Here is a 14,316-nt window from a genome sequence, read left to right as displayed (position 1 = left end):
TTATTCAGTTACATTTAAATGCTTATGGGGTATTTATCTCCTTCTCCATTCATAGTAAAAAAGAGTTTACCATTGATCATACATAATGAAATAGGTTTCATTCACAAATGTCACAATTAAAATATACAAAACTGTTTTAAAACTATATTAGCCTAATTAGAATCAACAGTAATCTCATAGCCAAAGAATTCTTTTTTAGTGTAAAATGGAAGTTGTAAGAAACCATTTGTACATTCTAGTCCTAAACATACAAAACAAAATAAATGAATCGGTCACCAACCCGCTTTTGGCATTAACGAATGCAGAGAAAAGGTAGAAAAATGTAACATTTACTTCAGACATTAAACTATATTGTTTAATAATCAGTTTGTATTCAAAGGCCGGTCTAAGACTAATATAAAATAGGCAATGGAAAATATCTTCTGGCTTGGTAAGTACATAACTAACCTGAAATTAAGTCCAAATGCAATTTGTAACTTTGACTTCATGGAAAAGGATGATTTATTGGAAGAATTCAACATGGTAAATAAATAAGTACCAAAGAATTATATAATTCTTCCCAAGCCCATTGTAATGTTGGGAGATTGGACTTCTATATATTGATGAGAATGAAGCAAAATAAAAAAAAATGCTGATTTGATAAATGCCAATGTCTTAGCAAAGCGCAAATAGCTGAAATTTTGGATAAAAGAGGAGTACTAGAAAAGAGCATTAGACAAAAAACAAGGGTAAACTAACAGCAATATAGCAAATAGTAAAAAGAAACAATGTTTTGCAGTGTTAAAGAAATCATTAACATAATTTTAAATGAAATGAAAAATTAAAAAGTTAAACAAAAATTGTTTAATTTTTCATGAAGAAGATTTGAGCAACATAGATAGTGCTATAAAACTTGGCTAGGAGCTATCTTACCAACCCCAACAGGCAAAACAATTTTGGGGGGTCCAGACAACTGGTGTTGTCGATAGTGGACAGAGAATAAGGCCCCATTTTGTTCCTTAAATAGTCCTTGACCCGTTTCTTTGTTGAGAATGATCTTTCATCAGTACATGTCAGTAATACTGAATTATTGAAATAAAAATACTCGTTTACTAAAAAAAGTAGGTAATTTTAAAGAGTTTGAAAATTTGGGGGAGTTCAGACTCCTTGGACTCCTTGCTGGCTATTCCTTGCCAACAGGAACTCCCTGTTGATATTCCTCCAACCACTGAGATGTTGGCATTTCTCAAGCACATTGATCAACTTCCTGATCAGAAAAAAACAATGCTGTAGATTTGTTTGGCAGAATAAACAATATGTATAATATTATATTCAATTTAAATGCTGATTTTTTAAATATTTTTTAAAGTATAAATAGTGATACACTACATTTTAATCATCAGATTTTACATAATTACACTTTACATGACTATAAATTAGCATCTAACAATTTTGAAAAATCTGGAAATAGTGAGATTGGGCAATAATGGCACACACTCATATCACCGTCTTTTTTGAAGGTAGGTCTGTTTAGCCAACCTAGATCCCTCAGAAAATATGCCATTTTGGATTGACGCTTACAATATGCAAGAATGACTCAAGAAGAGCTTCCTGACATGACTTAAAAACCTTCAAGCTTTACTCAACATGAAGGGTATCTTGAGGTTTCGGGAGCAAATCTAGTGAATATTTTTTAAATGATTCTTTACGGATCAAGGTTTTTTTTACTAACGTTTTTAACCTCCTCTTTTACTAAGTTAGATGCCTGAGAACTTCCATGCCCACCTAGATCTAGTTCTGAGGCTATGTTTAAAACTTAGGTAGCATTTGACTCTATATTATTTGAAAAGACTTCATATCTTACATAGATGAAATGGTACTATTACACTGTACTACTGTAACACTAATTTGGAATTTTCAGGTATTTGGAAATCACCACACATACTCATACTTCAGGACAGATTGAATTGTATTTTATTAGTTTCCCACAAATATTGAGTTAGTTTGCTATGGGATTGGAGTGAGCAACTCTTTGTTGTTGAGGACATTGCAGATGTTCTCTGCAGCCAACCTTGCCATAGTCTCCCTGGCACGGAATGTGGCACTTGATATATGGGGTGTCAATACTGCAACATGACAGAACGTGCTGAATGTAAAAAATTATCTATATTTATAAATGTGATAGTACTAAACAATAATTGGTAGTAGTAATTGTTTCTAAGAATTTGGAATAGAATGCACCAGGTAGTTATCAAGACCCATGGACTCCTCAGGGTGTAGATAGGGTGGATAGCCAAGAAACTCAGGGGGTGGCATACCCTTGGTGAGATTAGCAAGAAACTCTGGGGTTAGGGAACAAACCCCACCAACTCCAACAGTCATCTCCCACAGTAGACTATACCTATCGAATTGCCCATGAACCCCAAAATCTCGACATATGCGGTTAGTGATGTGCCGCTCCTGGACATCCATAAGGTTGCCCAGATTTAAGTGACACATCGGTTTTTGCTGTGCTCAGTGGTGGGTTCAACTGGAAGGTATAAACCAGCCAGAAGTGATCCCTGCTGGGTAAAGAATGATGTTAGGTATTCCCTTGTTTCTTCCAACAAAAATTTACTTCACAAGGACGTAGCCAGCGAGGAGATCCAAGGGGTCAGGAGCTCCCCAATTTTTTAATTGTTTCGATTACTTTTTTAGTAAATGATTATTATTATTTAAATAATTCATTATTACTGACATGTACTTTTGAAAGATCGTTCTCAACAAAGAAACAGATCAAGAACTTTTTAAGGAACAAAATGAGGCCTTACACTCTATTCACTACGGGAAAATATCAGTTGTCTTGACCCCCAAAATTTTTTTGCTGGCTACGTTCTTGTTTACTTGGACTGTCTTAGAAGGATTTACTAGTCGTTAGTCCTGCAATATCTGATGTCTGATTGAAGGTGCTTGATGCACTTGTAAGAAGACCATCTGATTTGTTCCTGTTTATGAGTAGTGTTGTGTCATCGGCATACATCAAGCAGGTAGTATTAGTGTTAGCGTTTTTAATCTTTAAAGTTGTGGGTGAAAACATCGTTTAGTAAATTGTGCTCATAGTTTTGAAGGACCTTATAGGACCATGAATATGGTAAATGGTACTGATGTATTTGAATTTGTATTTACTAACAACAAATTTGTGTTTCTTGCTGATGTTTTATACATTTTACTTTTTTAATTGAATTTTATTATATTTGTTATTGTACTTGGCACCATTTCAAATCTTGAATATTTTTAAAAATAAAAAATAAAGATAAAGATGAAGAAATATAAAACTTAAACAAGGAGGATACACATTAGTCAAAGCTCAATTATTTTAGAACAGCAGGAGAGATTTTAGAATATCTTTGACAAAATTGTTACAACTAAATCTCCAGATTACCATGGAAATTACCAGATGTTGAGAGTCTAATCAGTGATTACCTCCTTCTGCAATAACTACCAATTAACATTAATAAGTTCATTATTAGAAAGAAAACATTGTTTTAAGTTACATTTTTTTAATAAGGTTAATATGATTTTAACATCCTGTATGTTTTTAAATTCAAAGGGGACTTATTTCCTTACCATACTTCTTCTCGACATCTCTTTGACTCTAGTATGGGTCTATCAATGTTAAAACTACATAACTAAACATGGAATGGTTTTGTTACATCTGAAAGAGACGCAGTTCAGATGTTAATTTTTATTTGCACTGTATTTACTAATAGAGGTCTCTTTAAATTCTGTTATAAGTTGATTCTAGAATCATAACTTCATGGTAAATTTTCCAAAATTGAACTGAAATTCATTCTGACTAACTTTAAAGACAATTTAACGATTTTAAAATTCAAATTACATCTATAAGTTCTTTAAAGGTTGACTTTTATATTTGTGAACTGGTTATATCTGACCTCAGTAATCAATGAATAATCTATTTCCTGATTGGTTCTATCACCTCTGAAATTATAACGATGTCGAAAGCTGACTCTCAAAACTCATTCAACGGAAGTTACCTTTAAATAATGTGAGTTGAAGATGAAATTTTAAGTTGCCGGTTTATTTATTTAAAACAAAAGTATATACATACCAACGTTTGATAATTTTGTGAGCGGATGATCAGGAGGCAGTGGTTCTGGATTCATAACATCTAGAGCTGCACCTCCTATCATCTTGCTCTGTAGTGCTGTCACCAGATCGTTTTGGTTTATCACATCTGGAAATTAAATTAAAAACTATCCAACTGAATTACTTTTTGTATATAAAATAACTGTCATATCTTTTAATTGTTTTGGAAACAAAAGCCTCTGTGATCTCTTGAACGCCAGTGCAACCCCTTAAGAATGACTGTCCCTTTCTAAATTCAAATGACCCTCACAGGTTCATATCACACAAAAGGTTATAGTTAAGATTAATAAACCAATGAATTCTAAAATACAGTTATATAAAAAATTCACTGGCTTAAAATACAATGCTAAAGTTGGGTACCTTTATATACCCAACAGTAATTTTAAAGCCATTAAAAATGAATGCTTACAGTTCCTAACTAATGTATTTATAACATTGTCAAACTTCATGATCCGGCTTACTCCAAGTAAACGATTAGTTTGATAGTGCAAAGACAATTTGAGCATTGTTTCGTTAATAAATGCTGATGCAAGCACGACTGATTATCAAAGTCTACAACCTCCTCTGGCAACATTGATGAGGATGCTGGTGGTCTTCATCTTCCTGAACTGTTCTAAGCTAAGGAGATGTTTTGTCTCCGGTGTCAACGGAACAGTCAGGAACACAAAGTCACTCTCTGCAAGCAGCTGGTCCAGAGAAACGTACTTTGCTCCTACCTCCACTCCTGCAACATGAAACTCAAAGTAGTAAAGAGTTCAGAATGTTTTAAAAATGGTGAACTGTTCAGATTCAGAAATTCTTTATTCACAAACAAATGCACAGAATGTACAATGAATAGTCACATGAAGAACATTATAGTTAATCAAAAATTATCTAATATCAACTTATAAATATTCTATATTATGGAAATAAATAGTTGTCATATACATATACACAAAGACATACATAAATATACACATATTGAGCTAAACCAATCAATTATCCCTCTCAAAAAATTCTGGAATGAACATAGGAGCTTTATTTAGTAGATGCTCTTTAAGTTTAGTTTTGAAGTTATTAGTGTTGTAATGAGTTTTCAATTCAATTCAATTGGTAAATGATTTAGAAACTTTTTCCACATGTATGAAGTTTTCTTTTTATAAAATTCCAGGTGATGACCACAACAATTATGTTAGAACATTAAATTGATATCTATAATAGAATTACTCAGTATAGAATAAACTTACAATAGCCAAGACTTCCTTGTAAATCATTTTTTTTATTTCCATCCCTCAGATGACCTTAGAATAATTTGAGGTACCACAACATGTCTTGTAACTATTTCTTAACTTTCTATTACTATCCAATTTCCAGCTTATTTCCGTTTGTGATTCTGTTGTGTAAATAAATTTTACTGGGCCACTTCACGGTATTTAATAAATTGTTTATTTCCATTCACAGTAATTAATTGCTTATTTCCACTTCACATTAATTAATTGCTTATTCCCACTATACAGTAATTAATTTTTTATCCTCTCTTAGAAGTGTATACAGGTTTACCTTCTGGGCGTTCACGGCGGTTGGTGTACAACAACTGGGCGATGTCGAAAGTTTTGATTCTCCGTGCTATCTTAGAGCCAATTGCTCCCAAGCCGACAATCCCAACTGTGGAACCATCCAGCGCAGGACCACACATCCATGTGGGATGGTTCACAACCCAGTTGTTTCTGAGGCACGAACAAAACTATATTTGAAAAATTTTGTATTGTTGCATATATCTAACTATATTAATTTCATTTATATACCATATAGTACAGGTTGTTACAAATCTCTTTATTTCATTGTTTATAATTTGTTATTGACTATGGATAATTTGTAAAGATAACAGGAGTTCAGCTTTTTGCTATTGTTATATGTTACAAAAAGAACAAAGTTTTTTGTTACATGTAACAATGGCAAATGTGCCTGTTATATATACACTCAATCGTCATATGGAGTTACAAGTATAAAATATTCTTCATCCTTCCGTAAAAATATGTTTATGGAATTTAATATAGTTATTATACCATGCGTGTTAGCTTTATAAAGGAACTTTTGTATGTTTTGGGATTTGATCCATTAGTAGTTTAATCCCAGAAATTTGTAAAGCTGGTTTTCCCACTAAAATTTGATTGGAATATTTTAGGGCCATGGCGTTATTTAAAGGGCGTATAAAGGAATGGCATCCTTAAAGACAGATTGCTGAATATGTTTATATAAAGATTAGTATAGAGTGTAACTTTGGTTAAATGAGAGCTATCCAGAAATTAGATTACGTTTCGGTCAGTAGCCGCTAGGGGCAGGACTATCGTGGCCATTTTGATGTCTGGGCATTTCTCCGTTCAGTGGCTATCCAGCCTGGCTAGTGAGAGGTTACTACCACTCCTTTTTGTTCTACAATAACAGGTTAAATTTTGTGATACAATTGAAAATCTCACGAGTTGGGATGTGCGTTCAGTAATACGTTTTTTATTGGCTAATCACAGTTAACCAATTGAGATTTATCACCAACTCTATGAAGTTTATGGAAACTATGTGATTACTGAAGGTGAAGTGTGCCAGTGGTGCATTAGGTTTTAAAATGGCTGAACTAATGTGCATGATGATGATGAACAAAGTGGACAGCCAAGCATTGTGACCGATGAAATTTTCTCTAAAGTCGATGAGAAGATTAAAGAAGACCACTGATTCAAAATAACAGAACTCTCACTTAGTTTTCCTCAAATTTCAAGGAGTTTGTTACACGAAATTGTTACACAGAAGTTAGGTTACCATAAATTTTGTGCAAGGTGGATACGACAACGCCCAACCACACATGGCAAATCGGGCTCAAGAAGTCCTGGATGCTTTGTTATAGAAGTGGTAGTTGTTTCCACATCCACCTTACAGTCTGGACCTTGAACCCAGCTACTTGACCTTCAACTACCACCTGTTTCCAGCAATGAAGACCTGGCTTGTAACACAGCGCTTTGATGACGATGTGGAAACTGCGGGAGGTTGTACAAATTTTTAATTTTTTAAGTCTGGAAAATGGATTCAGGCAGTGAAAAGATTAAGAAACCAATTCAGCCCAAATATACTGAAGAAGTAAGAAATAATATGGCAGAAGAAGTTATTGTCTTTGTTCATCATGTCAATATATCACCTTAGTCATTACAAAATTGTACAAAGTTAACACTAAATAAGTAATATAATGAGCAGGAAATATGCTTACTGTAGAATGCTGTTGTAGCCTTGCACGATGTTACGTGAGACAGCCAGTGCCAGGCCCACTGCCATGTCAGCCACAGCTGAGCTGAGAATGCTGGGAGTATTGCTGACTGCGATGTTACGTTCCCTCAGCAGCTTCACATCGATGTGGTCATAACCTGCTCCCATGCTGCCAACCACTCTCAGCTGACTTCCTGCAACTCTCATTATTCATATCTGTTTCGTTCTCTCAACAGCTTCACATCGATTTGGTCATATCATCAATGCCAACCACTCTCAGCTGACTTCCTGCAACTCTCATTATTCATACTCTGTTCAGAGGTTCCTTCAGATGCCATAGATGATTTAGATAGAATATGCAGATAGACCTTGTGCTGAATTGAACCAGTGTTAAACTCATTTAGATCATACGGTCAATCAGCATATGTGATCTTTTTCCATTATCAATCAATCAATAGCATTATCTAGCTCTTGAATTTTTTTATTCATAACATTTACTGTTATACAGTACAGAGAATTACTTGTTTTACTTATGGGTAGTTTCAATGTGTTATGGTTATATTAAATTTGACTTCATAAACAGTATATAATCTATATTTTTGACATTGTGCACAATACCACTATTTATTCATATAAAAGAATCATGCGCCAGAAGATTCGCACATATAAGGACAAAAGGAGCAAAATACTTGATACTTTCTGATAGCCAGGCTGCACTAAAAGCACTTGATACTGTTCGTTTGATTTGAAAACAGTCTGGGAATGCAAGAATGCTCTAGTAGAGCTGGCTAAGAATAACAGAGTAACACTCAGTTGGGTGCCGGGCCATGAGGGCATTCATGGAAATGAAAAAGCAGATATCCTCGCCAAAAAGGGAGCGAAGTCCATAATGGTGGGGTCAGAGCCAGGTTGCGGGATAGATTTCTCCAACAGTAAAGCTCTTGTAAAAGATTGGGAAAAGGGGATAAGAAACTTTAATATTGGAGTAGGGACTAAATTAAGACATTTATTTTTAATTAAGACAATCTAAAATGTTTATCTCTCCTTATACTAAAAGGTGAGCATCTCTCCTAGATCAAAGTAAGGAGGATATAAGAATGATATTAGGGAAGGAAGTTGACAGGACATGGCCCCCTTAGAAACTATCTAATGAAGGTGGGTCTTAGTCAGACTGATGAATGCACTCTGCAGAGAAGCAGAAGAATCAGCGGAGTACATATGGCTAAACTGTCCTGCCATATCTACAATTCGGAAAAGATTCCTAGGGGCATATCTCCTCAGCCCCAAGGACGTCAGAGAGCAGGAGCCCTCAAATCTGATCGGCTTCTGTAAAAGTCTCAGATTCTGAGGACACAAATATAAGTAAGAGATGCGCAAAGGTCCTTTAGGACTAAGTGCAGACACAATTCGTCTTTTTCCCTCAGGTAAAAAGAGGGTAATTTCTTTTCACACTTTGAAGTAAATATTATTTACTTAAAATTCAAGTAACAAGTATTTTTTGTTAAATTTACCAAAAATTAGTTCTTTTATTTTATTTTTCAATGTACCCAATCTATATATTAACTGTTTCTGTACTTCGTGAATGGCTTAGGTCCATGGAATCATTTGAGTTTAGTACAACATTATAAAACTGAAATGTCACAACTCACCAGCAGCATCGATCATTTCTCTGTCGACATGATTATGTCCAAACCACATAACAGCATCTACTCCTTTGATATCATTCAGTAAAGTTTCTCTAGATGGAAAAGGAGATCCTCTTGATTCACTGATAACCAGTTCACATCTAAATCAAATATGAGAAAATTATATAACTACTGATTCTCTTGTTTGATCATTAAAGCAAAATAAAACTATCACACTAAAACTTAATTTGTCTTGATTAATCTTAAGATACTTAAACCAATTAAATATTTGAAACTTAAACAATATACTGTATCATATTTTTTTCTTTTAATTACTAACCACACTTGAGTAATTTAGTTTTTCTTAAATTGGTTTTCATAAAATTCTACGTTTGTGTATAGTAAAACTTATGTGCATTACCTATAGATAATATGTATTTAGTAGTGTGTAATTCACCTACAATACATTATCAACAGTATTAGCTCTTGCTTCGATCCCTGAAGATAGCTAACGATTTCCCTGTAGGTCAATGGCCTCATAATTAACTATTGATGTTTTTCCTGTAGGTCAATGGCCTGGTAACTAACTACTGATACTTTTCAGATAGGTGATTGAATTGCAGCTGAATACTAAATTGTGTTCTTGAATGATGAGAATTTATAGCTATTAATTATGAACAATACTGCATTCAAAATTTAGATGTATATTATTTGAGGAAGGGATTACCAAAATCACAACAAACTGTATAATAAAATCCCCAGACCTCAGCAACACAGACTAAATTTATTTAGAAACCTTCTGTCCAGATTTTATAACAAACTCCCAGAATATATTAAATTAAAAACCAATGACAAATCATTCAACAGAAACCTGAAAATTATTTTTGGTCAGGGCATTTTACACAGTGGATAAATTTATGGAACATAATATTTTATAAATAACTAATTCAAATTTTAAGACTAACTTTTTATTAGTTTTAATCATTTTTTATCTTACATTATTTGGATATCTTCAAGGTTATACTAATATTTTATTTGATTTATTTTCTAATGGTAAGATATTAGTAGAAAACACATCTAGTAAAATAATTGTTGTATTCAATATCATTTACAACCCAACTTAATTTTGATATATATCAATAAAATATGTTTTGTTGTTGTTATTTAATGAATGCCAGTAAAACACTAAAAAATAGTTGAATATAAACATATTTTTATTTACCCAATGACTTCAATTATCAAATATCAATTTCAAAAAACTTCAATGAATTGTAGCATTCCATTTTTACCTTTCCAACTTCTCTGCAAAAACATCAAGCCCACTTTTAGGAATCTCATTATGAGCAATAAGAATCTTGAACCTGTAACATGCAATTTTCGTGAGGTAATTCATAAACAAATAAAAACGTCCAACCAGTACCTAGAGCAAAATTGTTCAAACTCTGAAAGGGAATGAGTTCAATGTACAATATTATTATTATTCATAGTGTTTATTGAGGTGTTATGAGGAGTAACGTATGAGAACTCAATCTTATCAGATTTTAAGTTCAATAGAACAATAAGTTGGTAGGATGGAGATCAGAATAATGGCTAAGCCTTATGGCTAACAGATTGGCAATAACAATCATGGATAACTTGTAATATATGACAAAAAATACCCATTCACGAAAATAACTTAATAAGTGCCATGTTTCCAGGTGAATATCTTGATAATTCAGTTTAGTTTACTTAGCGATTGTTGTGCTGGTAGCAGCATTGAGTGGGTAGCCATTGTTGTGTGTGTACAAGTTGTGAGTTGCTCACGCTGTCCTGTAGTGAATTGTTTTTGTTTGTGTACTATTTCTGAAGTTTTTGTTTTAATTGCTAAAGAAAAATTCCAAGATTTACAGGACATCAACGATTTTTGCAAACCAGAAGCAGGTGAATACTTTAAAGTTCCATTATGACTGGATTTAAAATCTCAAACAATCATGTATTTGTAAAAGTATAGTTTAAAAATTTATCACCTAGTTTTTGAGTAAGACTCAATTTTACTTTGTTATTTATTCACTATATTTGAGGAAAATAGCTAGACACTGCCCTGGAGTTATATTATTTTTTAGAGAGCATTATAGTTATGGAACTATTTTATTGATTATGGGTTTAAAATTAGTGATAGGAGAATCGAATACGGTGTATTCAAAAGCACCCTTGTAGTCAAATACTTTATCTGCATTGAGTATTTCTAACAGACAAGTCTAGACTTGTATTACTTCCTTTCCGTAATCCATTGTTTCTTGGTTATTTGGGATTGCCTGTCATAAAGGTGGGAAAGTCCTTTGTCGTTTTGTGCCTCCTACAAACACGCCACACCTATGATTTATGAACTTTATAAAAAATATATTTGTTTACTGGCTACTTCAGTCCCATCTGGAAGTTTCTTTTCTGCTGCAGGTTTTGTCACCTATGGTCGTAGAAATAGATTGAGGCTAATAACCTCAATCACATTTTGTTTGTACACAACAACATGAAATAAACATTCATTTTTGTCTTTACTGTTTACAAATGTATTTATTTGTTGAATATTTGAACTATTATACATTTTGTCAAGTTTGAACATTTTAAATTACTTATTCCAAATTATGAATCTCCCATTAATTATTCGTTTCATAGTTGCAGATACACACACACACACACACACACACCGTATGTAAAAAAATATTAAAAGAGAATGTTTATTATTATATATCATAGAGCACGCCCAGTTTGTTTCTGAATATCTGGTCAGTATTGTGAACTAAAACAAAAACATAATCACAGTGTTAAAATGAAAGTAAAAAATCAAACTGAGATGATTTTTGGATGTGCCCATTGTTCGGAATGAAAATATTTCAAATAAACACGAAGTACAGTACTCAATATTTTGTTGTGATAACAAAAGTGTGATCTACTAGAATGTGAGATGTAGAAGAAGACCTAGAGGGAAAATACTTGTGAAAAAAACCTCAAAATTTAAATTATAGCCTACACAATTATGTAAATCAAGAAAGAAGAAAGTAAGGAACGAGTGACATTGAGGAAAAATGTAAATTGGTACGGCCAACTGGGAAGTGCAGAACATCGTAGATTCGACATAAGGAATTAATTTTGTAGCTCTTGAGGGAGAAGGAGGAATGGATGTCTGAGAATGATGAAGAACTTTGGTGGTGAACTTTGAGTTTGTAGCAATTGTAATGTCCTGAAGAATGGAGATAATCTGTAGACTATGAGTATGTCTGATGAGGATCTCTTGTGCTCAGTTCATTTAGGAGTAAATATAAGACTTAATTTAATTTACAATACTACACAGTACCCAAAAACAATGAAAATATCATTAAAATTAATTATTAAGTCGAGATAACACATAAATAGCATAACAGTATTATAGTCTTAAATAACATCTTATTGTTTTCTCTTTTATGAAAACACTTTTCCTTAAAAGTTTTTCAGTGTATTTTAAATAATTAATTAATTTTACCTCATTACTCACCCTTTTTTAACACTCTGAAACAAACACAAAAATTTAATAAGTGGAGCTCTCAAAGAATTTTATTAAATTATAAAATATTAGTTAATCTAGAACGCACATACCTACCTATCTACCTTGTCTATTAAAATTGTTGAATAATTTCTACTTAAATGGTCAACCAGTTTTATTCCAAAATATTTCATTATTTATTAAAACATTCAAAATAAAAGTTATTTTATGTAGGTTGTGCATAAATGGTTAACAAAGTTTTCTAAGTTCTACAAATTAATACAAAAATGCATAGTGTAGTGTAAATGCAGTAGTATTACTGTTTCCTTAAGTATCTTTTTCCAAGTTTGTTCCTTATGTTCTTCTTCTAAAAACAATTTCTTCCTGAGTTGAATGGTATAAGAGCAAATTGCATAATAGAGCAATATTAGGCACACACAGATATGATACCATTCCCTATTCCATTATAAGTGGATCAAAGGCATTATATCGAACCTTTAACACATGGGAGTATAGGAACTTATAAAATAATACAATCATAACCATCTGTACAATAATGTAGCGAAAGAAAGACAACTGATAGTTTTCCAAAATGGAAAAAATTAAGGCCCCATTTTGTTCCTTAAAAATTTCTTAACCTGTATCTTTGTTGAGAAGAAGCTTTCAGCAGTACATGTCAGTAATAGTGAATTGTTTAAATAATAATAATCGTTTACTAAAAAAGTATTTGAATCAATTGAAAATTTGGGGGGTCTGGACCCCTTTGGCCACCTCGCTGGCTACGTCCTTGACCAATTGTATCTGGGTATTTAAGTTTGTGCTAAACATGTATAGTATTAAAATGTACTAATGTGTACCGTTTCTGAAATCTGAGCAAAGTTATTAACAAAGCTATAGATTGATCAAGGTTGTCTATTTAATTTTAAAAAGAAGAATCTAATTTATTCATCACTTTGTAATATGTTCAGTTATACATAAGTTGCTGTTAAATAATATTATTTTAGTGCAGTGTTCTTATAAATATGGCTTAATTATTAATTGAAAATGGAGTTAGTGCATATTAAGATGTAGTAGTGTTTCACCTAAACCACCTGTACTGTTGATTAGAATTTTTTTACATATACATAATAATGCATATTACGTATGCTTAAACCTATTTGAATTTATTTGTTTTATGGGATAGAGAAAGTATTCTTAAGTGAAAACAGTTGCATAAGAATATATCACTTACCATTTTCTGTGACCTTGTAAACCTTCAAATAGTTCCAATGCAGTAGTTTGCTAGCAGTTCAAGTAACAAAGCTGTTCACCTTGTCTTATCTGACAGTTGCCATTACCTGTTCCCTTCACTGATCCTCTTCAATAAAATATTATCATATTGAAGTAGGAAGCACAGTGTCAGTGGTGTATTCAAAGGGGGTCGCCCCCTCCAATCCATCTAAGAAAAAATTAAAATCCTCTAAGAAGTGTACTTATTCTTCTTTTTTTTATTTTTGTAATGTTTACTTTTAAGATCTGAAATAAATAAATATAGACTTAAGAATTATAAGTTTATACTTAGTTAACCTAACCCAACCCTAAAATTGGGTTGTACCCCAAATCAGAGCTGTGGTGAGATGAACTTGGAATCAGGTTAGTCATAATACAGACCATACCTAATAGTACATTTCTTAATTTTGTTGCAACCCCCTTTCTTTATATGAGGAGGTAAAATTATGCCATAACATGTCGCATAAGGTTTCACTAAGGTTGCATGGAAGATTTCAAATCTATACAGTTCATTTCATCTCTGGTTGTCTTGCCGATATATAGACAGATATACATACAATCAAACAGAAAAAA

At 32.7% G+C, this 14,316-nt stretch overlaps 1 protein-coding gene across 2 annotated transcripts; it reads right to left on the bottom strand.

Annotated features, from left to right (window-relative positions):
* Positions 1 to 1,924: 1,924 nt before the first annotated feature.
* LOC124356602 (glyoxylate reductase/hydroxypyruvate reductase-like) lies at positions 1,925 to 13,823 on the bottom strand. 2 transcript variants are annotated; one of them, XM_046807702.1, is made up of 9 exons: positions 13,706 to 13,823; positions 12,487 to 12,500; positions 10,268 to 10,339; positions 9,003 to 9,139; positions 7,358 to 7,547; positions 5,665 to 5,831; positions 4,685 to 4,849; positions 4,088 to 4,213; positions 1,925 to 2,105 (listed from the first exon to the last, which is right to left on the bottom strand). In XM_046807702.1, exons 1-9 carry the CDS (start codon positions 13,706 to 13,708, stop codon positions 1,987 to 1,989), a joined length of 993 nt encoding a protein of 330 aa, XP_046663658.1. In that variant the 5' UTR covers positions 13,709 to 13,823; the 3' UTR covers positions 1,925 to 1,986. The 2 variants fall into 2 exon arrangements, with proteins under 2 accessions (XP_046663658.1, XP_046663659.1); XM_046807703.1 differs by having other exon boundaries at positions 12,475 to 12,500; positions 13,706 to 13,804.
* Between the last annotated feature and the right edge of the window lie 493 nt (positions 13,824 to 14,316).

The sequence above is a fragment of the Homalodisca vitripennis genome, chromosome 3 (genome assembly GCF_021130785.1).
Source record: "Homalodisca vitripennis isolate AUS2020 chromosome 3, UT_GWSS_2.1, whole genome shotgun sequence".
Taxonomy (NCBI): Eukaryota; Metazoa; Arthropoda; class Insecta; order Hemiptera; family Cicadellidae; genus Homalodisca; species Homalodisca vitripennis.
The sequence above is the reverse complement of the archived record's forward strand: the minus strand, read 5'-3'. Positions and strand labels throughout refer to the sequence as shown.

Excerpts from the sequence above, each read along its gene's own strand:
- LOC124356602 (XM_046807702.1), bottom strand. Across the intron at positions 7,548-9,002 it reads AGAAATGATCGATGCTGCTG|GAAGTCAGCTGAGAGTGGTT; the intron begins GTGAGTTGTGAC and ends TGAGAGTTGCAG. Across the intron at positions 2,106-4,087 it reads CACAAAATTATCAAACGTTG|TATTGACACCCCATATATCA; the intron begins GTATGTATATAC and ends GTCATGTTGCAG.